This window comes from Sander vitreus, chromosome 9 (assembly GCF_031162955.1).
Source record: "Sander vitreus isolate 19-12246 chromosome 9, sanVit1, whole genome shotgun sequence".
Classification (NCBI taxonomy): Eukaryota; Metazoa; Chordata; class Actinopteri; order Perciformes; family Percidae; genus Sander; species Sander vitreus.
The window spans coordinates 16,425,497-16,450,778 of record NC_135863.1 but is presented as its reverse complement, the minus strand read 5'-3'; the positions used below and the strand labels follow the sequence as shown (position 1 = coordinate 16,450,778).

Genomic DNA, 25,282 nt, shown 5'->3' with positions numbered 1-25,282 from the left:
TTATTTCTACATAATCTAGACAGGGAGGTGATGTTTTAGTTTTTTTATACAGGATTATTAGGGAGTCTCACTTTCTGATCAGTTGTAGTGGAACATTGCAGTAGCCTGTCTTTTTGAGTACCCGATCTCACACCCACACACACACACACATTGCTGCCAGATATCCCTTCTGTTGATGAGGCAAGGTGTTGGGATGATTGATTGAATGATCTTAGCGCCTGTCAAATGGGTTTGGATTAGAATTTGATCTAAAATGGAGTCAACCTGGAAATGGCCATGTCCGTCTGCTCCTTTCGTCTGCAGCTCCTGAGCTATGCATATATTGTGTTTGCTGTCTTGTTCTGATCAAGAACCTGGATTCAAGGACTGTCGTTCACAAATAACCATAGAATGGGATGGTATTTTTGACAGCTGTTTACCTAAAATCAAAGTGACAGCAATCTTAGATGAGTAATTTTACTAATAATGTATGTTAATTGTATTTTCTCCCATTCATTATCAGCCTTTTGGATATGCAGATGCAGAATAACTGAAAAAGCGCAGCTTGACTTGGTGTGGTGCGCTCATCGCGGCTTAATCGGTTGCACGTTTGCCGAGCCAGGATGAGAAGGTGAAGCTATGTCAAGCCAGGTGTAGATAGCTGGGATAAGTGCTCGTTCACAACTTTCTTTTTTTTTTTTTTTTTTTAAATTGTATCTTTATTTGAAATGAACAGGGACATATACCAGCATAGCAACATTAGTAGAAAAAACAACACATGTCCTTCCAGTTTTGAGTCCAGAATAAGTGCATCACCAGGCATACGGGGCCAAAGGAAGTATAGTCATGGATCATGGATCAGATGACGTTCAACGTTCACAGCTTTCTTAAATAGACCACGGTATCGATCACAGATTTACTGATGCAGAAATGGAGAAGACGCGTGCGGCATATGTTTCACCCGCTGAGCAGCAGCTTCTAATGGAAAGTTACGAGGAGGTGAAACATATAATATGCAAAAAGGGAAATACGGCTGTTGTTATCAGACAGAGAGAAAAAGCCCGACAGACAATAGCGGACCGACTGAATGCATAAGGATTTAAAAAGATCTACTTAGGGCCTACTAGTCACTCCACATTTTTACAAAGTTGTACACTCAGTTTTAATTGCTTTTAATATGCTTGTTTTGTGTTGGTTTTTATGTGCTAAATGTGCTGGTTTTACTGTAAAGTGTCTTTGAGTAGCCTGTAAAGCACTACATAAATAAAATGTATTATTATTTAGCCTACTATGCCTCAAAAGTGAGGGAGGGAATTCATGTTCCTCAGGAAATTCACCCTAAGGACTAGGCTTAATTTCAAACCCTTATTCATAATGTGAGAATGTTTTACAACCATATGCACCAATCTCTATAAGCTATGACTAATTCTAAATATCTTTCTACAAATAATGTTAATACAGAACAAACATGACTGGACAAAAACTAGAAAGTGACTTCAATACACACTGTAAGCATATCTGTAAAACAATGTAGCCTATTATTCATGTTTTTGTTTCTCACTCCCAAGCTCCAAGATGCGTGACAGCACCAAAATAAAAAGATTAAGAAGCTTTGTGGTATTATAACACATTCCCACTCCCATCTCGTAAAATACGGATGTTTGGTCAGGTGCCATTGTCGTCGTTATTGACGCTAAAAGTCTCTTTTAGAGTCCGCTGCACGGTGTGGGAGGATCCCCCTGCCTCCCCCCGCCTCTCCACGTTGCACGGGGCAAATTTCACGGGGAGAGCATTGTCCCACTTTATCTCCGGTGCCAGTGCAACCATTTCTTACCATCTAAACAACTGCAATAGTAGGATTTAAATCAAACTTGTGACAGCAATAGTGACAAGTAATGCATGTTAATAAAAATAAAGCAGAACACATTCAGAAGACAACAGAATAACTGTTAAACACGTTTATTTCTGATCAGAGCGGCAGCTGATTTAACACATCAGACCCAGGATTAATCTTAGCCTGGCTGTTAGCCTGCTCTGGAGCAGGCTAGCTGCAAAGAATAAATCTCCATGGTTACTTGGCTGGGTTTAATTCAACCTGCTTTTGTGCAACCAAGTCAAAGCTAAATTCATCCAGGATAACTTGAATATCCCGGCTTAATCCCTTATCCTGGTTGTGTGCAACAGGCCCCTGGACTTGTAGAACAACAAAGGAACACAGCTACTAAAGGCTAACCTAGCTCGTAACATTAACGGTATTAGTCTCCTCTCCCTGCGTGATGACCTCCGCTCCGATCTGCTTTCCAGCGTCCTTCGTCAGCGTCAAGACTCCACGAGCCCGCTGTCTGGGTTGTACTTCAGGTTTTAAAAGGTGTATTTACAAAAAGTTGTGTTGTGGGGAAACAAGAAGCAAGAATAGTCTTTTAGAGTCTTTGTCTTCAATAGTGTTCTCCGTGTGGAAGCGTGTGGTTTGCAGCCATCAGCCTGCCGCGTGCTGCTCCTTTCTGAATCAACTTCCTGAATGGATCTCATCCCACACACCTGCAATGGCTGGATTAAATCAGATCAACAACACAATACCCCCTCATGTGACGTGTCAGTCCCTCCCGGTCAAACAGCTAACCACGGCCACTTCTCTAAAGACACTAGACTGATATCATAACATTTGTATTCAATATGTTACATGGTTTTATTTGATCCATGGAGCTGTAGACCTGTTCTCCTTATAATACAGCAGAACCCAATTTTGGTTCCAGTCCTCGGTTTTCCCACAAACGTCACACATTTCCAGCCCAGAACAAAAGGGGATGTGATCAGACAGATGGATAACCAAAAACTAGAGCAAACAGAAGCATGAGATCTTGCTATTTTCCCAAAATTCCTTTAACACATTTGAGCCTGAATCTGAGGTTACACTGTTTTGCTTATGACTAACACTCTCCATAATCAGTCCCTGCACACTGGCCCAGGAGACCCCTGGTCGGTCTTCTCGGCTGTTTTCCTTGGCCGCTCACTCTGCTGATGGAAAGATGAGTCTCAGTGAGGTCAAACTGAGGCTTCAGCAACTTGAAGTAAGGTTGTGAGGGATGACTGCGAATTGATAACCACTGTTTCATAACTCTATTTTTGTGGGCAAAGACCTATATCTAGAGCTATGTTTTAGATTTTATAACCCCAAGTACGTTTCATGACCACTGGCCCTTCAAACCCATGCCAATGTGTGAGACAATGCAACCATTTCTGTCCATGTCTGAGGGGTTTTTCAACTCCTAAATGACATTTACCCATGTGACATGCAAATTGTTTCTACCAGATCTCTCTGTTTAATAGTCTCGCAAATATCTGGCAGTGTGTTATTTAATCATCTTGTACTGCAGCAGTAGCCTAGAAATCTAGACGCACCCTAGCGGCAGCAAATGTAATTTGCAGCCACGGTCAGTCTAGCAACTCTCCGTTGGCTTGCGATCTGGAAAAACCAAATTCTGGTCAGGCCAATCACGTCGTGTATAGAGTCGTTGGGCGGGCTTAACATAAGGACGGCAGAGTTGCGACGGTTCCGTGTGAATTCCCTGCTACTTGAAAACAAAGAAGATGGCTGCTGATGGTGAACAGCGGTCTTTCGAATCGGCTTTGGCCGCGACTCTGGAAGACTTGGAGTTAAGCACTGAAGTCATTCTTAAAAAAGGAAGATGTGTTTGGAGTTTTGCCGACCGGATACGGCAAAAGTTTAATCTGCCAACTAGCGTTGCTCTGGTTGGCTATGAGTGCAGAGGGAATTTGAAAGACAACCGTTTATCCCGGCCCTCGGATTGAGCCCTGCCAATGGTTTATTGAAATGTATTGAAATTGTTAAGAGGATAACCCCTTGAGATGAAGCATCTCGTTTTCGAGGGGGTCCTGTTTCTCAGGAAGGATTGATAATATTCGTCCCTTTGACTGGACCGAATCAATGGTGAGTTCCCAGACCCTCCCAGAACATCTTGATGTGGGTCTGGCTTGTCAGGCTACTGTAGCAGCAGACATGTTTTGCAGTGACACTATTTAAAATATCCATATATATTTAGTAATAGACTGGAATTTTGTTCTCCAGTCTTGCGGTCAGGGGTTGAGGGGCAGGAAGGGAGGGTCCCTTGTCTTAGAACAAAAGAAAGATATTAGAACTTCACGTGTCTGTGACATGTGACCTGTGTACTGTATTTTTGGTGTGCTTTATAACGCACCAAAAACACAGATGAGTGAATGTGTGTATGTGACCCCTTGTGACAAGCCTGTTTCTCCTAGTAATGATGGAGAGTTTCCCTCCTTCCTCCCAGAATAAATAGCCTTCCTGAGGCCTTGTGGGATATGAATGAGGGAGGAGACGGGCTGGATGGCGGTACTCAGATTTGTCTAATACAAAGAGCAGTGAGGACACTTAAAATGACATCTGGCCATATTTTGAAAAAGCCTTGTGTTCTTAACTCAGTGACTCAGAACAAAAGTAAGGTCTGTGATTAAATTTTTTTGGCACCTGCTTTTTTATTTATTTTTTTATTTTTTTGCGTGTGTGTTTGTGCCATCTGACTTCTCATAATATTCTAACATTTGGAAGCTTTTTCATCTGTTCTGCAACTTCAAAATTGACATCTGTAGCAACGTTACGTTTGTTTTTTTTGCCATCAGTTGCTCTGCTCTTTGTGCATCAATGCATGCATATTTGTATGTGCCTGCCTGTGTACCGTAGCTCTGCTTAGTGCTATGCTGTGAATATGAAATTGGGCAGCTAGCATCTGCACTGCAGCCATCCCGCCCTGGCACCCACACTTTACCTACTGCTCAGTGCAGCTGGCCAGCCTGCAGAAACACAGCAGCATGCAGCTTGTGTGTGTGTGTGTGTGTGTGTGTGTGTGTGTGTGTGTGTTTGTGTGTGTGTGTGTGTGTGTTGAAAAGAGTTAAGTTTACTTGTGTCTTTGTTTGCGTGGGTTCATCTTTGTTTCTACTGCTACCTGTACAAGATTGATTTCTTCCATCTGTGCATGCATGTTTGTCCTCAATTTGCCTCTGTGCTTGTTGCTACATCTTTTTATGTCCATGTGCATCTGTATTGTTAGCCTCTCTTTTATCTATGTGGCGGTTTTGTTTATACCATAGACTGTAAAAAATAATGGACGCAGCATTGTTTGCATGGTTTGTGGACTGCCGTTTTTAAGCTGGGAGTTTGCGTTTTGGCCGTCGCCATCTTGGTATTTTTGAGCTAGATTGATATTCATATTTGGACAAGAGGGTGGAGCTGGGGAGGATGACGCAGCTAAGGCAGTGTTGTGTATTGTTTCAATGGCGCTAAGCTAAATGCTAAAGAGGAAGAAGAGTAATTTCCCCATAGACTTCTATACAATCTGACTTCTTTTTGGAGCCAGTGGAGTCCCCCCCCTGCTGGAAATTAGACAGAACGCAGGTTTAAGGCACTTCTGCATCGGCTTCACTTTTCAGGCCTGGAAGTTGCCGCTTGGTTTATGCACAAGTTTAACCCAGTAAAAATTCCAAAAACTTGTTACTTTTCATTTAGTCTTGAGTAGTGATTTTCCAAGTAGGGCTGCAAGTTACTTACACGTATTTTCAATTAATTAATCTGCTGAATATGTTTCTTGATTAATTCATTAAATGTGAAATGCCTGGTCCTAGTCTTTGCACAGGCTAATCCATGATAGTACAAACTGTAGCGCCACTCTGGCATAAAAAATGCGTGGCATCCCTAACAACGCCAAGTCCTCGTCCCCGTCATGAGGGTGAGCTGAACTCAAAGGCCCTGAAACACAAGAACGCCAGGGAAGAGAGAGAGAGAACCAGAGGCAGAGGTAGGAGAAGAGGAAAGAGAGAAAGATGGCGTAAGGAAAGAGGAGAAAAAGAAGGATTCTGACAATCAGACCTTTGATAAACATGTTCTCTGTGTCAACTGAGAACAGAGAGAGATGTTTGAGTTCTCTCTTTGCCTTTCTCTCCTTCTGTCTCTAATATGATGAGATAATGGGCCATTGAGGCAGAAGGGGAAGGCTTAAAAAACACCTTAGTCATGACTGTGCCGCCACTCAGCGCCACTGATTAAATTACCCAGATGAAGGGGTATTTATTTTAAGTACAATTACAATCCATAAAACTGTACTTAGGACTGCCCGGTTAAAGATGTCAGATCACTGTCTGTAGCTCTTTGTGACTGTGTGTGTTTTTGTGTGTATAGAGCTTGAATAGAAAATAGTGTTTAGCGCTATTCAATTTATTCAGGCATTTAATTTCATCTGTGACATGGTAGCAGTTGGAACTGCAGGATAGTTTTGAGTAGCCAGACCTTTTCGCTTCAATTATTTCCCATCTGGGTGACTGTTTAGCCTGCCAGTGCAGCAGAAAAGTCTGGATGATGAAAAGTATTCAGAGATGGTTTTTCTTGATTCAGTCTCAGTGTAAGGTAGATGGGGACTTTCCAGTGTTTACTGGTTCTAGTTTGACGGACTATAAGGGACACAGAAGGTGTTTCTTGGTAAAAGTGCTGCAACTAGCAGCACAAGTCACAATTCCCCATTAAACACCATCTGAGTCGGCCTGAAACTGCTCTGAAATGGTTGACACTGATTGTTCGCCCAATATAGTCCACATTGTTTGATGCATGTGTCTCTCGCTTAGGGATGCCACAGGCTCGTCAATGAATCACAGGCTCAATGTTCAGAGTCTTTAGAGAAGACCAGAAAGAGTGACCCCTGGATCTGACAGCAGCCTGAGCATGGCACCGGCCTTTTGATGACTGGCTGACTGGTGTTTTGTTATAAAGAGACTCCTGCCAGCTTGTTTGGTGTGGAAGGGTGTGTGAGTAATTCTCGCTGGTTGTGATTTGAAGGGAAATCATGAGGCCAGTGATGCAGGTGTCTTGCTCTCTAGATGGATGTTCACCCGCTGCCTCTCTCCATCACCTTCCTACTGTCACCAAACTGTCCAGTCAGCAAAACCTTCTGGACCCGTGTGTGTATTTGTGTGTTTGTATATGAGAGAGTGAGACTACAAGTTGATCTCTGCTATGTCTGACTGTTTATGTCTATTTTTGGCTGTGTGTGTGTGAGTGAGAGAGAGAGAGAGAATTTGTGGTGACTGCAGCATTGCATGTATAAATGGGTAGGTGGTCCCAGCTTGTCTTTGTTTGTGTGTGTGTGTGTATTTTATGTTTGCGTCTAGATGTCAGGAAAAAGTGCAGCCAGCAGCAAATGCTGCGGCTGGTGGCAGTGTGACATATTAAAGATGTGACATGGGGGAGGGAAGAGTGGAAGGATAGGAGGGTAAGGAGGGATGAGGATGGGTGAGTGGGGAGGGTAGTTACGATGGATCTTTCGGAGGAGAGAAGAATAAGGGAGGGGCAAAGAGGCCCGTCAGTGGGACGTATTGATTGTAGCTCCATCCTAAGCGTCTGTAATGAGATCTAGTTCCTGTGGCTTTCTGGTGGAGCAGATTTGTCACCTGGGGCTAGACACTATGGCTGGGCGGGACAGGGGGTGAAGGGAAACTGGCAGAGAAGGGTCAAGAGGAGAAGACAAGAGAGGGTGGATAAGTCAGGAAGAGGAGAGAAGAGCGCAAAGAGTGCTTTAAGGGACAGAGAGATGGAGAGAGTAGCTTTACGATGAAAAGACCAGACACAAATGATGACTTGAGGGGAATCTAAGAAAACGCCTGTTGGGAGCATGCAGCTAATTACTGCAGACAGTCTATGTCTGGACTCATTTCCATGGTAACAAGATGGGCCAGCAGGGCTGGCCAGCACACAGGAAGACACAGACAAGGAAATCAATGAACAGACAGACAAAGCGTGGAGCAAAACCATGCTAATTAAGCTACAGTCACCCTTTTGCTTTGTTTGTCTACATGTCTGTGTTTGTATTGGTTCATGCTTGCCTGTTGACCCTACATTAAGACTAAATATATGTTGCTCGATCAGCTGTCAAAGAGCTAACCTTTACATATAAAATACGTTTTTTGCTCTTGTATGGACAGATTTGACTCAACAGGGCAGCAGCAGGCCAGAGATCAGAGAAGGTTTCTTGTGAATGTTGCTGGTTTGGATTATGCGACAGTAAAGTCAGTAAAGACTGTAAGTTTGATTTCCCTAAGGGAAAGACTGTTTCTGCTCCCTCAGCAGCTACTGTTGAATTGTCCTTGAGCAAATCAAGAAACCTCTAATTGATTTGATCAAGCTTTTTAGTGGCAAAGTGCTGATGTCTTGAAGTCCTGAAGACTGTTGGCAGCAATGAAGAAGATATTTGACTTTGCTTTAGAGAGTGTACGTTTTAGAGCCTTGTAGTGTGATACAGTATATTGCTGAATTATAATGTATTTGGCGACACATAAAACCTGTAAACAAAACAGAAATTAGCTAAATAAGTTAAAAGTTAAAGTTAAAAATGTGACGTTTTCATCACAATAACCCCTGCTTACAATGGGCAGGTCATTGAGTTTGTGTGTAAAAAAAAGCTTGGAGTGAAACAAGCACTAAAAAGAGACCGCTGTGTGTGTGTGTGTGTGTGTGTGTGTGTGTGTCATGTTCTCTTTCAGCCAATTCAAACCATCAGTAATCCAATTTAGTCTGGGTCATTTAGTCAATGGGACACACACACACTTTGAAACAATGGAAAATCTGTTGTCAGAGTGCTCTGACTTTCCCCTCCCTGGATGTCATTATATATATACTTAATACAGGAGTTTCTTGTGGAAGTTATGCTTTAATTATTGTTGGCCCTTTATTTAAGGCTGAGCAATTTTATCAATTCTGCGATATAAATCGATATTTTTTTCCCCAAGAAAGTATCGATTTTTAAGCCGCGAGTATCGATACATAAGTCCCATTCAAATCCCCCGTGTTTACCCCCGTTCGCGTTGCAGGGCATTCGGGACTCACCCGGAAATGGCGAGCGGATGAGCTTCTCAAAATCTGACGAAAATCTTTTAAACTGACCTTTGTTGATCTGAAATGAAGACAGATTCAGCAACTGCATGACCTATTTCTCGCTTAAAATGTTTTCAGAAACACGTTTCGGTGAACTATTTTAGTACAATATGAGATCGTATTCTGAACAAGCCGCCATGACAGTCTGGCTGTGAATTTCCGGAGAAAAAAGAACCACGTGATGCGTTTGTCCCATCAACTGCCGGTTTTCATTTTCTGGGAAACAATCAGACTGTTAATGGAACCAATACAGAGCAGTGGCGCCTGCTGCTATGGAGACGTATTACGTTTCGCACACGCGCAGAGCGTATGCTCAAGTCGGCGTTTCTTCGGTGTGTTCTGAGGAGAAGCCATGGTACTATGTTTACTTACCTGGTGGCTAGACTGGCTACCTCATATGTTCAGTGTCAAGCTAAAAAAAGCTGTCAAAGAAACTGTTCAGAACAGGCCACTTGCTGCACTTTTTAACTCTCCATTGTTAATTGCAAAACTGCACTTTATTTACTTTTCAAAGGCTTGTAAGCTTTCAATAAATGGAACTAATTTTCTCAACACATCTTTGATTCATTTTGTCCAGCATTTGCAAGCTGTAGACTCTCTGTCCAGTCAGAGACATTTATTGTGTAATTGATGTTTTTAGTTTTCAGTTCAATTAATTAAATCCAAGTAAATGGAACACTCACAAGATGTCACCAAAATCACTGTCCCCTTTAAATCTTTCAGAAAATAATGTAAGTGTATCGAATTATATGGAATCGTATTGTTGGCTAAATATTGTGATATATATCGTATCGTGAGCTGAATAGCGTGTATCGTATCGTGAGATTAGGGTCTCGCTAAAGCCCTACCTTTATGTCCATATACTGTAGTCGATATATGATAAACATCACTAGGCGAAGATGATTCCCTGCACAGTGCTAGTCTGCATAAGACATCCAAACATTTACCATTTTTGATTCAGGCTTCATTGGGAGTCATACACACTCTGTAAAGAGACATCACAGAGTGTCATGGTCGTCATTGTCTTGGTGACAGCTCCACAGGATTATATAAATGGAGCCGATAGAATGGGAGGGAGATGTGATGATAGTCCACTTTCAGTTTGTTATTCCTGAATGTTTTCTCTGTATTTACTTTATTAATTAGTAATGATTTACAGAGCCACTTCATAGGGAACACTGATTGGCAGTAATTCCCAAGAACTTATTTATATAGTGTTGCTTTCATCACATGATACAATCTTGTTCCCAGGAAACCTTTTATAAAATCACAGGCTTAACTGTTATTAAAGTTTTCACTGGGAAGCTCTAGAGCCTGACTGGATATTTGTCAATTGAAGGTATTTATACTTTTAATGATCTAATAGCTGACGTCTGGTTTGACAGATGCACATTCATACCCATAACGTCATCATCAAGAATTATTCAAATTCTTTCATTTTTAGCCCACTGCACACACCCGCAGGGTCATCAGATCAACTGCCCCTCATCCCATACAGCTTTGTAACCAGAGTGCAATATCTTGATATTTGCAAGTACACATGAGTAAACTAGTAGACACCTCTCAGGTTCCTGTGTTTGGAAAGTTGCTTGCACAATGGCAGCTCTTTATGTGTGTCAATAACCCTGAGAGGGTGGCTGTTGCAGAGGGAAAGGAAGGGTATGACTGTTTACTTCTCCTTTCATCCTTTAATACAGGTTGGAAAATGTTTGCATATATTCAGAAGTGCATATAAAATCTATGAAAAAAGCCCTAGAAGGGCACTCGAAGAGTGCAGACCTCCGCCAAGGCATGCCCTATCTTACAATGTTTATGTAGTGAACTTTTCGCAGTCAGGAACAAATTTTTTTGATTATTCCGGCACCACATGAATGCAGCACAAACGCCCTATCTTGCAATGTTAACAAAAGAGATTAATAATTGATTTGGATCTGCTCCAAAAATTAATGGGTTCTTCACCAAGTTCCATGTAAATCGGGCCAGCTTTTCCTGCTGACAGACAAACCAACCAACCAACAACCAAACAAACAAACCAAACAGAAAACATAACTTTCTTGGTCGAGGTTATGACATATTAATAAGATGAACCCCACTATTACCAACCCAAATATGTTGTTGCGCAAAAGCAATCCCACCTATGTTCTCGGTTGTTTTTGACATGTACCTACTTCAATACCATTCAACGTAGAAACCTTATTCAAACTTAAGGATTTTCAGCTCATTGAAAACATCACTTGTTTTCGTATCTTTCATACTCAGTAACATTTCTCATGAATTCTTTTTAAGATGGATTTTTAAAATAACCCCCCCAAAAGGTAAGAGTTTCCTGAGCATTGAAGAGTTAACAATAAAGATCTCAATAACTTTTTTCTTCACATATGCACACACAAATGAACCTCTAACCAGCAGTTTAGCTCCCAGCCATTTATCATGCAATGCTGTTCAGCTCCCAGCTCTACATGAAGCAATGCAGTCCAGGTTTTTAAGCAATGCATTTGAGCTGCCCATCCAGCAATTCAGCTCAGCTTCAGCTTTTCAGCAGCCAGCAATCCCACCATTTCTTCAAAATAATTGCATTCTCTAGTTGTATTTGACTCTTGGTGGATTTTGAATGCTATGGCTGATGTTCCTTTTGAGTATGCATGGTGCTCAGGAAATTTTTGTCATAGTTTTAGTTTAGAGATTTTTTGTAATTAATTTTGTGCCAGAGGACATCTCACATAACCTGCAGTTCTGATTTTGGCCACTAAACTAGTTCTGTGATGGGCGAAGGCGATACTTTGCTCAGTACGTAACTTAAATACAAATAAATTAAACCTAGATAAGTAAGGATAAAACTAAAAGTTAAGTTAACGTTCTGGCCTGAGTTATCTAACAATTTCCAGGCGCTTTTTGGTCCTTGTGGGATTTCCTTAAGCAGACACAGGCCTAACTAACTTGGGCTAACCTTAACCCAATGAGCCTGTCGGGTGCTTTTCTCACTCTGGATGACTTTATTGACATCACCTCTCACAAAAAAATGGTCAGTTGACTCAAAACTGTCACTAAACTCTCCAAAAATACCATTTTCTGTCGTCTTTCTACTACTACTGTTTGCTATGTGCACTCTTCTCTCTTCCTACTTTCTCCTCGCCGGTAAATGGCGACAGCCGCAGTCTTTGATACTGATCCTACCGTAATGTCACATATGGGTGCAAAGCTCTCTTTCTCTGCTTTCAGGAACTGTTTGAATTTTTAACGGTCTAGGAGTTAAGGTAATTTGAAGCCCGCCTGCAAATGTGTAACGCAGCCAGTAAATGTTGTCTGTGATTGGACGGCCATTTCTCTCTGTATTGAGCGACTACAGCAATGCCCCGTATATGAGCGCAATGCTCCCATTGTCTGCTTTTAGGAACCATTTGATTTTTTTTCAAAAGGACAAACGGTCTAGGAATTATGGGCAAACTTACACAAGAGTAGCGATGTTACCATGATACCACGCTACAGCTGCAACTCCCCGCCCCCGCTTCTGTACTACGCATGTGTGGGGACACACAAATGCACAGAGGTTCCTCGATTTATAGATAGATGTTGACGCTTGTTATGACAGTATCACTCTCTCCCTCCCAGCAATCAGTGTTTTTGTTTACACTCTTCTCTCTCCCCCCCCCTCCCGTCTCTCCTTGACTTGCTCAGGGCGAATGTCTTACATCAGATCACTCAAAGCATTTATAGCAAAGCTTTTGAAGCTTAGGACTCCCACCGTGGCCAAATATAGTAAACGTGAAATCCAGCAGCTGTGTGTGTGTGTGTGTGTGTGTGTGTGTGTGTAAGAGGGTAAATGGCTCTGGGGTAAAAACGTGTTTGTTATTGTTCCCAGCACTTCGCCTGTAGACAACACTGCCAATTAAAGGGGAGGTTTTATGTGTTAAGAGCAGGAAGTGTTGCCGTGTGTGGCTGCACACTATTGGCTGCCCAGCTTTTCCCATGTTCCTTCCCTGGGGACTGAGCAGCCAGGGCTCTTTAGTGCCATGGCCAAATGAAAGGTAAACACAACACACCTTTGATCAGGTTTTGCATTTAAAACCCTTACTGGAACTGTGTGTGCGTGTGTTTAGCTTAATGAGAGATAAGCTCTCCAGGATGCTACCACCTCCTCCTCCTCCTCCTCTTGTGGTTGAAGCATGAGTGAAATCATCCCTCCATCCCTGCCTCCTTCCCTTCATCCCCCCATCCAGCCAGCATGAAAACAAAACAAAGCGTTGTATGAATGAAAGTGGGAGGGGTTGAGTGGCCTAGAAAGGCAGGCAGACAGATAGCGAGATAGATAGTTGGTGCAGGGCGGGTGAGGCTGTGGCGGATTGGAGGGATAGAGAAGAGGACAGTGGAGTAGGAGGAAGGGGGGGATGAATGAATGAGTGAGCTGACTGGAGCATGTTTGACATAGCAGCTAGCTTGTGTAGCCTGGCGCTAGCGTGAGCAGAATGGGGAATAATGCTGTTGCAGTTGTGTTATGCTACTATAATACTCCCTGCTGAGATGATTTTGCTGGGATCAGATAGAAACAGGAGAGGAATAGGGTAAATATACCTCGGATTAATAAAGTATGCATGTTTCTATTAATACAACACAGGGATGTAAACAACTGTTTTAATGACCCTGTATTGAATGGATTTATCTATCTCTGTTTCGGCCCAGCTCCAGCCTTAAGCTTGTTCTAATTCATCCAAAGCAGCAGTAGTAGATTTGTCTTCCCTGGCATGCTGGCTACTTGTCTGCGTCTGCCCCCGTCTGCCCCAGCAAGGCCAGGGTTAACCCTGGGCGTCTCTCCTCCCCTACATGGAAGAGGCCATTGAATGGCTGCCTCCCCCAGTCAGCAAACACATTGGCTAAGGCTGAGGGTGGATCTGGGGCTGGAGTGGCACTCCGGCATGGATCCTCGACTGGAGCTGGATCTGCGAGCTGTCTCAGCCCTCCCTGCTCTGTTATGTGATGCCGTGGTCACAGCATGTACACACACAGCAGACAGATGAGAGGGGCAGGGCTAGAGAAGAGCTATACATTTTTCTCTGTGGGTCAGTAGTGGGGTTTACTAGCTCATAGTAAAGAAAATGTAGTGGAGCGACCCCTGCATGAACTACCCCAGAAGGTCGAAGATTGTTTTTTTTCTACGTTAGTCATTCCCCCTCTCCACGGTTTTGACGCCATGTCTCTTTCGTCATTGTTCTTTTCTTTAACCTCATTATCCAACCCCTCCGCTCCCCCTGCCACAACCCTGTCTGTCCTCTCTGCTTTTACTCAGGCAGCACAATGGGCAGCCCTCCTGTGCAAGGGGGGGGGGGGTCCTAGCTGTATCCTTGGCAGTGAGAGCTCATATGATGTCCTCACAGAGGTGGCATTCCTCTAAGGCTGGCATGCAGTGCCCCCATTGCACTTTTAAGATAAACAGTGTGATGCCTCTCTAAAAACTTTCTTCCAATTTTGTAGCTGCAAGGGAATTATAACAGTGGTCCATTTAGATTTTAGCTTTGTTTATAGTAAGGAAAACTCTACTAAACTCTACTAAAAATACTCTCTAATACAGAATCTTCCTTTCCTTGATGCTGTACATTTGTATCTATAAGGGACTCAAACAAACACATGATTAACACATGATATCAAAGCTGACAGTATAGTGAAAAACATGGTGAGACGATTAACACTTAGGGTCATGGGCAGGAAACCTAGTTGGAGGTCAGATATGGCCTAGATATTTAGCTTTTTTCTCTAGTGGATTCCAAAGTCAGTGGAAAGATTGAATTGATTTTCTTTGGTGTTTTAATCATGCAATGTCGGCACAAGAAACTTATGTTGTCTGAAGGTGCGAGTGGCTGATTTCACTGTATCTGGCTGATGTTCTTTACTTGCCCAAAGTGTATTCTAGACTAAAATGAACTTATAGCCTCAGTTATCTCTTTATAACCCATTGCTTATGGTGATTTCCTTGTTTGCCCCCAGTCAGTATGTGCAGTTGGTAAAAAGTAGGGGTGCATGATATATTGACTCAATATTGTTATTGCGATATCACGTTGCGCAATATTTTATCGAAAGTGTCGTGATAAGTAGACAATATTTTTGTGGTTTAGTCGTGTTCGATTTAGAGCCCGCTTGAAACGCTATAATGATCATCATTTCATTGGCCAGTTACCGTGCCACTTTGGTACAGTAACAGTTGGTGACATTAAAGAACGGCTTGTTTATTGCTAAGGCCATATGGTCAAAATTAAATGATTTAATAATAATGTATAATAATAACAATAACTTATTTCACTAGTAAATTGCTGTTCAACAACAAAAACAACCATCAGATGGGAAAAGGACATTTACAATAACTTCAAATGCACCACGAGGCTGTAGTTTACCAGTTTCATTGAACGCACCGTCTGTGTTGTTTCTCCGACGGCAGCTGCAGATTGTTACATACCGGTGTTGAATCCTCTACAGTAAAACACAGTCAAACTTTACACCGTTTAGCGTTAGCTGTCAGCATTTTAACCATGTTTAATCCAGCTACTAGCTAGCGGTAGGCTAACGAGCTGCTGTCGAGTATAGTATTAACTAGCGTCACGTGCAGCGGTGTTTGTGTTGCCGGTATCGTCTGTTTCAGAGCATCAGAGAGAAGCGCAGACATATCAGTGGCACCAGATTTCATAGGCCAGGGTTGGCAGGAAGAAGATTTTTACAAGTAAATGTTCCAATTAATGATCCAGGCAGCACATTCTCGTCTCCCTACCTTCATTTTCCAGTCGAATGGTTGCTAGAACGCCTCTGGGTCAAACGTCAATATGGAATGAATTAATCTGCGTTATTTTTTTTAACGCGTTATTTTTTTCTCAGATTAATTAATCGAAATGAACGCGTTATTTTGACAGCCCTAAATTTTACATATGTTTAAAAATATCGAAATGAATATCGATCGCAATATTCATAATCGATATCGCAATATCACATTTTGTCAATATTGTGCAACCCTAGTAAAAAGGTCAGTGGCTGGTATAAGGTGAGATGTAATGAGTCTCTACTGGCCCTCAGACAAGGCAATAACAGCTAAATTATTAGATCATTACAGGGTACAGGTCAAACTTGACTGCTAATCCAATCACAATTGACACTCAGGCTCTTTCACCAAATGCTGTTTCCCAATAGGTCAAATGAAACCTGACATGAGCCAATGACCTAATGTTCAGCCTATTAGTGATTAAGGTTGTTTCCATGCCGCTGCAAGCTGCCGCTGTTAGCCATCAGGTGTAAATTGTGGACACTCACTCCCTCATGGATGCTTGGTGTGCAATCAGTGGACGTCCAATTGCCTGTGTCGTATGCAAATTACAGCTGGAGCTTGTTCGATTGTGTTCTTGAATTCTAAATAGTTTTTGTCTAATCATGTGCTTTTGTGCAAATTCAGTTAAAATGTTCGGATAACCTTTTGAGCATTATTTTTAGTATAACATAATCACAGAATACAGAGGGGAGGTCATGTAATTTTAGCTCACATTGAACTTGTTGATATAACAGTGCTTTACCAATACAGTAGCTTATGCTAGATAGGTTCATGCTTTGTTGACCTACAGTAGCTCAGACAAGTGTGTATACATTAATGTTGGGGGTAATTTGGGCTCTTTGGTAGGAAACAAATATAATATGTATGTTTTCTGTATCACTGATGTTTCTGTGCTTTATTTTTGGCGTGTTTGATCTCTCTGTGAGAGTCAAATGGTTTTCAGTTGCAGGTTTGTACTCCTTCTGATGGCAGTGCAACATAAATTTTTTTCTCTTTTAACAACACATTGAAAAGGCAACAAGGAACCACAAGGCCTAGCTGAGAACACCTGTTTATAGTTCAGCAGCCATGTTCATGTAGCATGTAGGTGGTTCCCTCGCTGCTCTCAGATCAGAGCAAACCACCACTTGGTGGTCATTTTGACCACAGGCTTTTGCTCTCTCCACCCCTTCTTGTTTAATGTTTTGAGAGCTGTTAAATGCTTTACGGAGCGACTGAGACAGAGAGAAGCATCTCTGCTTACATGCAGCCTAGTCCTGTTTTTGTTGTTGTTTTTTTATTTGGCTTCTGTAGGGTATTTCTGTGTTTTTTTTTGTTTTTTTTAACGTGAAGTCCAACTGCTCTCCCACTTGTCTCCAAATACCATCAAAACCAGGAGTGGTTATAAACACAATCTGCATTGTGATACTAGATAAATAAAACATGACTGAGTTCACGTGTATTAAACCTGACATTAACTACGTCTTTCCTTTTTCTCCTCACCTTCTGCCTTTCCTCAGTGTGCTTGGACAACTGTAAACATAGTGCGTGTAGTCTCCAGGGCCAGTGCTGCCATGACCAGTGCCTGGGCGGCTGTTCTGAGCCAGGTAATGCAAGTAGCTGTGTGGCCTGCAGGAACCTCCAGCATGGGAATACCTGTTTGGATAAGTGTCCTCCTGGATACTATGTCTTCAGGGGCTGGCGCTGCGTCAGCTTCTCTTTCTGCCAGGTTGGTGATAACTAGTATTCTTAAGGTTAACTTGTATAATATTTAGCACAAATGTAGACACAGTAAACTACATACGCTAGAGTAAAAACATGTGTCTTATATGTTTTTAAATCCAGGAGCTCCACAACCAGTGTAAGCAGACTAAGAAGTTGAACCAGGACCGGGAGTCGGGCTGTTACGAATATGTCATTCACAATGGGGCCTGTATTCCAGAGTGTCCTTCTGGATACACTACTATCAACTCCACCACGTATGTCTGACTCACTCACGCACGCGTGCACGCACATACACATACACACACACAGAGTAGGCAGGAGTCTTTAATGTCACCATAAACACTGCTGTGTTAGATGTCGCTCATATTCATTCTTTGAGTAAAATTCTCATCACAAACTCGACAGCCATTTTAATTCCAGAGCTAGTCTCCCTACATGCACATGTTCCACCAAAATAAGTTCCTTCCCGAAGCTATTTTGCAGAGGCACCATGCCTGCGTCCGGCGCTTAGAACCGCCCAAGACAATTGTGATTGGTTTAAAAAAAAGTCAGTAAACCAGAGCATGTTTTTCTCCCATCCCGGAATGCTGTGTGGACTAGCCAGACCCTCCTCTCCAGCGCTTTAGAGGTAGGTCTGGCAATGCGAGACTACCCACAACAAATCATCCCTCTGTGACTTCAACAGAATAAGTGGATTGTGGTCACTCAATAACATTTGCACAAGAGATGGTGTTTAAAAGGCAAAAGGGCAGGAGTATTTTTCCACTATGGAAAGTCTCCCCTTTAGTTGTATGAATCAAAAAATAAGCAGCATAAAACACAATCTGATAGCTCTAATGCCAGTTACTATTGGTATGATAAGATAGTCACCAGCACCAAATACAAAGTTGCATATAAGCTTGAGAATACATACTATCATATGCAAATCAATCCTAAATCTCAATTTCCGTAAATGAGTCCCATGTGTTTTCACAGCCTCCATCACATTCTGTTCTCGGTGATTACACAGCTGCATCAAGTCAAAGCCTTCCCAAACTGACATAAAAGAACAAATAGTTGTCCACAGCAGTTTAAAAAAAGTTTTGTAAACATTCTTATATGCAGATTAAATCCATAAACGTAATTTACTTAAACAGGATTTTGTCTTGCATACAAAAATCTGCTTTTATTAGCATGGAGGAACATTTCTAATCATGCTAAAGTGTTGATTTTGGAAACGGCGTACAAGGGTGCACTGGGATGAAATAATGTGCCTCGGTCTTTATGCACCCAATAGGCAATTATTTTCCTATTGAAAGGATTATTCAGTAGGAACATGAGCTCAACATTACAGTCTGTCTGGGACCGGTTTACTTAGTCTGGTTGAGTGGTTCACATGAGATTATTTCATGTGAAATGAGTAATAAGAATTGTTGATTGTCAGTAACTGTTGGATGTATTTAAAACCCAAGCATGTACACTGACAGGGACACTGACATCTGTGGCTGGATAAGGAATGCTTTGGGCATATAGGCCCTCTGTAGTAGCAGTATGGCTCAGTGTTTAGGGTGGTTAAAAGTACACAGGTGAAAGATCAAAGGTCCAAATCCCTGTTAAATACATTTGTCCTTAAGCACATTAAACCTATTATCTTATTGTAAATTCCCTCTGGATAAAAGTGTCAGCCAGGTGCCGTGAATTTAAAAACGTCAAAACTGTCTGGACCTCACCTGGTCCTGTTTAGCATACAGCTTTGTCTGCAAGTGTAACAAGCCAGGGCATGACCTTATTTAACATTCTTACTTAGTTGTAAACAGGGGTAGAGGAGCATCACTCATCACAGCTTCCTCATTTAGCATCAGTAGCTGTTGCTAAATGATGAGAACATATATTTGTTTTGAAACCGTTCCTGTTTACTTGCTTTCAAAACACATACATTGGTTTGGGAAATAAAGGATAAAACATTTTCCAGTAGAAACATGATGGAGGCTACACTCTTGTTGTCTGTTAGTGGCAAAGGACAAATCTAACAGGATCTGCCAGTTAATTTAAAAATAACATTATGATATGCTGCCAAGTCACATACCAAGAAGTAGTAGTCTTGTGTATGTAAGCCCTGACAGAAGTCTTTACAAGGTACAAGTCACAAGACAACTTTTTGTTGGTGTAAAAGACAGATAGAGACATTAATAGAGTGTGGAGACGTACGCAAGAAGGAGAGTGAGTGAAAAAGAAGCACAGAGAGATGTATTTCTCGGAGTTTGTTCTAATAAGAGCAGGTTGTGTGCTGGAGATGTCTGCATTGCTTGAAGCCACAGGTGGCTGGATGATTGATGGTGTTTGTGTGTTTCTGGGATAACCTGTGCTCGTGCGTCTTTTTGCGTAAATATGTGTATGTGCATGCACGTACATGCATTTGAGTGTTTGTGTGTGCGCCAAACGTGTTTGTGACTACATTAGCTCGTTCCCAGTAAAGCGTTTGGTCGGGTTACTTTTTCCAGGTGCAGGTTGGGGGAACTGTCCACTGTGTCCAGATAGAGAGAGGTTCATATGTATAGAGATATATTTATTAGGTAAATAAAACACACTCGCGTGCTCAGAGCTTTAGTACACCCAACGGACCATTTTCAACCACACATGACCTTCTCCAAAATGTATCGTGTGTGTGTGTGTGTGTGTGTGTGTGTGTGTGAGACTTTCCCTTGCATGCTGCCAGCCTGCAGGGATTATCAGGTGCTTAGACAGAAAAGAACATTGCTTTAAGTCTCAGTCATACACCCTGAGGCATAAGGCAAAATGGCATCCTTTGTTTATGTGTGTGCTTGCGTATAGCTGTGTGTGTGTACACACATTATGTGATAAACAAGACTCTTCTTTTCATTAGTATTCTGACGCAGTTGCAACATCAGGGTCTGTCTGTTTTGCTATTATGGTTATAGCAAGAACAAGCGTCACCACAGTGGCTTAGTCTGGCAGAAGACCAGACAGACACACGCCCAGACAGTCAGGCAGTTGACACACACACCGTGCATTTGAGTACACACACACCAATGAGGATTGACAAGGATTGACCAGGAGTAGGGGAAAAGGTTTGCACCATGGTTTTTCTGTGACACCAATCAACAGTAAAATCCTACCATCCCTTTGGCGTCCGTTAATAGTATTATGCAAATTTGAGTATCTGTAATGTTCGTCTGGATGTCGCAGAGTTCAGCCCGAGTCACAGAGTTCAGCCGGACAGATAAACACTGTCCCTTTAAGAGCTGCCGTTGGACCCAGCCTGTCTGCCTGTGTGTCTGTGTTTTTCAGTACAACGGCCCAAAACATTCTCTCTTTCTACACTGCAACTAGAGCATTACTTTTTAGAAGCTGAATATACGATTTTCCATGTGGGAGAAAGACACAAAAATGTCCTTTTTTTTCTCACTGTTGTTTGGAGAGGTCATTACATTGTTTCCACTCACCCAGAAGTCATAGAGGGGAAATAATGATTTGGCCTCTGATTGATGTAAATTATTAAGAGCTTGATAAGATGGAAACTAGGAGAAGCCAGGTATGTAATAGGTAATTTGGCTTTCTCAGGGTGGATAGGAAAAGCCAGACAAGGACCAAAACAACACCCCTGGGACTCAGTGTTTCATGTCACCATGGTGAATGGTGTCTATAGCACGGCCTGGCTGTTTAGGGGGAAAGTAGGGGCACGGTTTGGGTGAGATGGTATGTATTTGTGTGTGCTTCCTGGAAAGGGGGATTATAATAAGAATTGCATAAACATAGAATTAAGTCAGGGTGAGCTTACAAATGGCAGTGCATGCAGAGCTTGCATGGTCCCCGCAGCGAACAACAGCATCCTTTGTTAGCTGTTCCCCAGGCACGGGCTGCTTTAAAAAGGTGCCTGTTAAGGCTGCTGTTTGATGTTATTGTCTCTACGTTGAGTTTTGTGGATGTATTTTTCAAGAAAAATATTTTGACCCAACTTTATGTTGCACGTCCACCTCACATCAGAGCAGCCCCCTGAAAAAAAGGTTTTTTTGTGTGGAGTAAGTTTTGAGTGAGTTTTGTTTAGCCGACCAACCCAAAAGCAGCATTTTAGTTTACGTCTAAGGCAGACCGTTGTGGTTAGGGATGTCAAGGCTGGAAGTGGAATTTAAGAGAGGGATTATGTTCTTTCGAGAGGGCTTCAAAACAAAAAAGTGCTCATTTGTGAATGAAGCACCGGGTCCCTTTTCTCCTTGTGGCGTTACCCGGCTGCTCGCAAGACAAGGCCTGCCTTTTGTGAATGGATTTCCTGAAAACCAACACTATCAAGGCCCCATTGCTCAGTGTACGTGTGTGTATGTGATTACGTGCACAAGCACATGTTCGCAGGGAGAGGACGCCACTCATAGAGCTGAGAGAGAGAAACAGAGGAATGCCTGTTGGGAACTGCAGCTAGTGTTTTAGTCATGTTGTTTTTGTTGTCTGTGATTGTGCTCTGTGTGTGCATTTGTGTGTGTGTGTGTGTGTGTGTGTGTGTGTGTGTGTGTGTGTGTGTGTGTGTGTGTGTGTACACAGAAGTAATTGAAGCAAAGGAGGAGAAAGCTCTCTCCTCTGTACCCCAGTGCTAATAAAAATGAAGGAGGCTCAGATATGGATGAGAGATTGTGTGATCTAATTCCACTTCTAAAAGCCTATAGATTCATTGTGGAACTTATCACATTAATTGAGAGAATTAGACAGATTCACCTCTAAACACATCAGCTCATTTATTGAATTGCAAGGCTCTGTTTGATTGTCTCTCATTTGAGATCATCAGTTTGAAAAACCTTACGCTCACTATTTGATAGTTGATATTTAGTTAGTTGTTTTAGCACATATTTCTTATCTTGCTACCACTTTGGTTATTAGAAAGTCTTTGTTATTTGATGTTAAGTGAAGTCAAATAAAGCATGAGCTTTTAAGAAGCCCAAGAACAGAGCAAAAAGGGTAAAAACAAGAATGAGCACATCACAAACTCAAATATGAAGCCAGATAGCTGCCTGCATATTCAGAATAGATTCCAGTGAGTAGAATACATGTATATTAGTTAAATTCCACTAAACAGATTGTTGTTGTTTGAAAATGGCATGTCATCCCCGGTCCCAACCAAATTAAGGCATTGCTCAGTAATATTGCTTTGAGGCCTCATAGCGGCCTGACACTGAGCTTGGCGTGTTACAAAGTATTGTGACGTCAATTGTCAGCTTTCATGATCATTACAGTCTCGGTTGTTTCGTAGCTTTGGAATTTATCATGCTCAATAATCCTATTTTGATTAGGTTCTCTGTCCACCGTATCAGGCAGTAATTACTGCATTGACACGTGTGTGTGTGTGTGTGTGTGTGTGTGTGTGTGTGTGTGTGATGGCCCTAATCTGTGCGCATCTCTCTCTCTGTGTAGGTTGACCTGTTTGCCATGTGCAGGCCTGTGTCCTAAACTGTGTGTGGGAAATAAGACGATTGACTCGGTAACTTCAGCCCAGGCTTTGAGAGGCTGCACTGTACTCCACGGCAACATGATCATCAAGATTCGAGGAGGGAGTGAGTACTACTACACCTCACCACCTGCTGGGCCTCCTTTAGAGGCTCTGGTTCTCACACTATGTCTGTGTTCCTCTCTTTGTCAGGACTTCTAGCCATACAGTTTGTCTATCCACTTGTACATTCAAATGCGTGTGTTTGTCTGACCATTTGTCTGTTTTCTGCCATCACCTACTGTCTATCTATATGACCAAATGTCCATCTCCTTGCAGATAACATTGCAGCTGAGTTGGAGGCTAGTTTGGGCCAAATTGAGGAAATCACAGGTTTCCTGACTGTTCGCAGAGCCTATGCCCTGGTGTCCCTCTCCTTCCTCCGCAAACTACGCATTATTAGGGGGGAGCATCTTGACCATGAGTAAGCCTCTCTTCTCCTCTCAATTTAAATAAACATTGTGTCAGTTTCTTTATATGTCTTCTCTCTGTCTCTCTTAGTTTCTTCGCCTTCTATGCGCTGGACAACCAGAACCTGCGTGAGCTGTGGGATTGGTCCAAGCACAACCTGACCATCCATCATGGTCGTACATTCTTCCACTACAACTCCAAACTTTGCATGTCTGAAATCCGAAAGATGGAGGAGGTAACGGGAACCAAGGAGCGCAACCAAAAAAATGACATCGCTGTACGCACCAACGGGGACCAAGCCTCCTGTAAGTTAACCAGAATGTCAGACTTGAGATTGTCATTTGATGTTCACCATCTTACGGATTACATTTATTTTAAAATGTTCTAGATTGTTTTAAATCTGCTCTAGATTTTTTGTGTGCTTGCAGTACAAACAATTACATTTTTTTGCTGTTACTTTATTTTTACTGCTCATTTTAGCTGTACAGTATTTGCTGAATGTATTGAAGTATACGTACTATTGCACTGGAACATACTCCTTATGCACAGTGTTGTCAATAAATGAACTGCAGAGCGGCTTGAACAGCAGCCAGGTGTTGAATGAAATAAAATACTGTATCTATATATACATAGCCGCATCCCTCAGGAAAAATAGAAAACACACATCCTTACTCTGTGTGATTTGCATTTTGTAAATTTAAGCTTTATGTTTTGATGTATCATTTTATGAGAAAATGCAGAGATGTTTTTGCAGAAATGCTGCTTATATTTTTGGTTTTTACCATTATGGTGTGATTGTCTCTATATCCTCAGAAGCAGTGTGGGTTTTGATGGTCTACTGTTCATTTGCTCTTTTACCAAAGGCATGTGCTGAGCATCTCTGTTTCATCCCTTAGGTGAGACCAAGCTGCTGAAATTCACCGTGATCAAGACCACATCAAATATGATTATGTTGAAGTGGGAGCCCTTTTGGCCCTTAGACTTCAGAGACTTGTTGGGCTTTATGGTTCTCTACAAAGAGGCGTAAGTATCTGACAAAAATCCTGGGATTTTTTCACACCATGGCACAAAACATACCAAAGTTTTTTAATAAAATAAAATGACAGAAGAGGCTCCCGATGAGCAACCAATATGGTTGGCCTTGCTTGATCTCACTGCTGCCTTTGATACTGGCAATGATATTTTAATGAAGAGACAACAAGATTCAGTTGGTCCAACAGGTCCTGTTCTTAACTGCTTGTCAGTGGCTTTAAATCTGCTGAAACTAAGATTTTCATAGGGGGTTCCACAAGGGGTCAATTCTTGGACCTTTGCTTGGTCTTAGTGGCTTAGTTAAACTTGTAAACTGAATCAATATCAACTACTGAATGTCATGAACTCTTTTACAGCTGAATAAGATCCAAAACTGAGATGCTAGTTGATCAGACACAGGAAATGTATTCACACCTAGAATCACTGTCTCTGGAGTACAGAGACCATGTCAGGAGTTATTTTGGACTCAACTTTTAAAGTCATGTCAGTAACTTAACTGCTAACAGCTTTTGCTCACTTGAAAAATATATCTAAAGTTAAAGGATTGTTATCTCAGGTTGACTCTGAAAGGCTGGATCTCTACCAGGTTAGACTACTGTACCCAAACAATAGAAAGACTCTGCTCAGAAAGCTGAAATATGTGCCACCAGAAACTGAATTTGAATCATTTATATTTGAATTTGAATTGCTTAATTTGAATCATTGCATTGAAAAACTGAATCTGAATAGTATAATTTGAAATTGAATTTATTTGTTTGGAACTGAAGTCCAATAAAAATGATCCTCACTGAAAATTCAACTCTCCATATATCTTCACATTCAGTTCTCACAATTCAATTTCAAGTTATTGTGACAGACATCCGGGTAGTTTAAGGATGAAGGAAGAGCAATCGAGCGCTGATCGGTAGAGTTCAGTGGCGCAGATACACAGGAC

At 42.0% G+C, this 25,282-nt stretch overlaps 1 protein-coding gene across 2 annotated transcripts in view; it reads left to right on the top strand.

Moving 5' to 3' along the window:
* The window catches only part of insrb (insulin receptor b), a 91,897-nt gene that overhangs the window by 48,622 nt on the left and 17,993 nt on the right, over window positions 1–25,282 (top strand). For both annotated transcript variants that reach the window (XR_013502500.1, XM_078258939.1), the window contains exons 3-8: window positions 17,231–17,439; window positions 17,556–17,689; window positions 22,833–22,972; window positions 23,185–23,329; window positions 23,407–23,621; window positions 24,213–24,339. Coding sequence is in view for 1 of the 2 variants with exons in the window: in XM_078258939.1 (XP_078115065.1) it covers window positions 17,231–17,439; window positions 17,556–17,689; window positions 22,833–22,972; window positions 23,185–23,329; window positions 23,407–23,621; window positions 24,213–24,339 (970 nt within the window). In the remaining variant the exon portion in view is untranslated. The remainder of the gene's footprint in view (window positions 1–17,230; window positions 17,440–17,555; window positions 17,690–22,832; window positions 22,973–23,184; window positions 23,330–23,406; window positions 23,622–24,212; window positions 24,340–25,282) is intronic.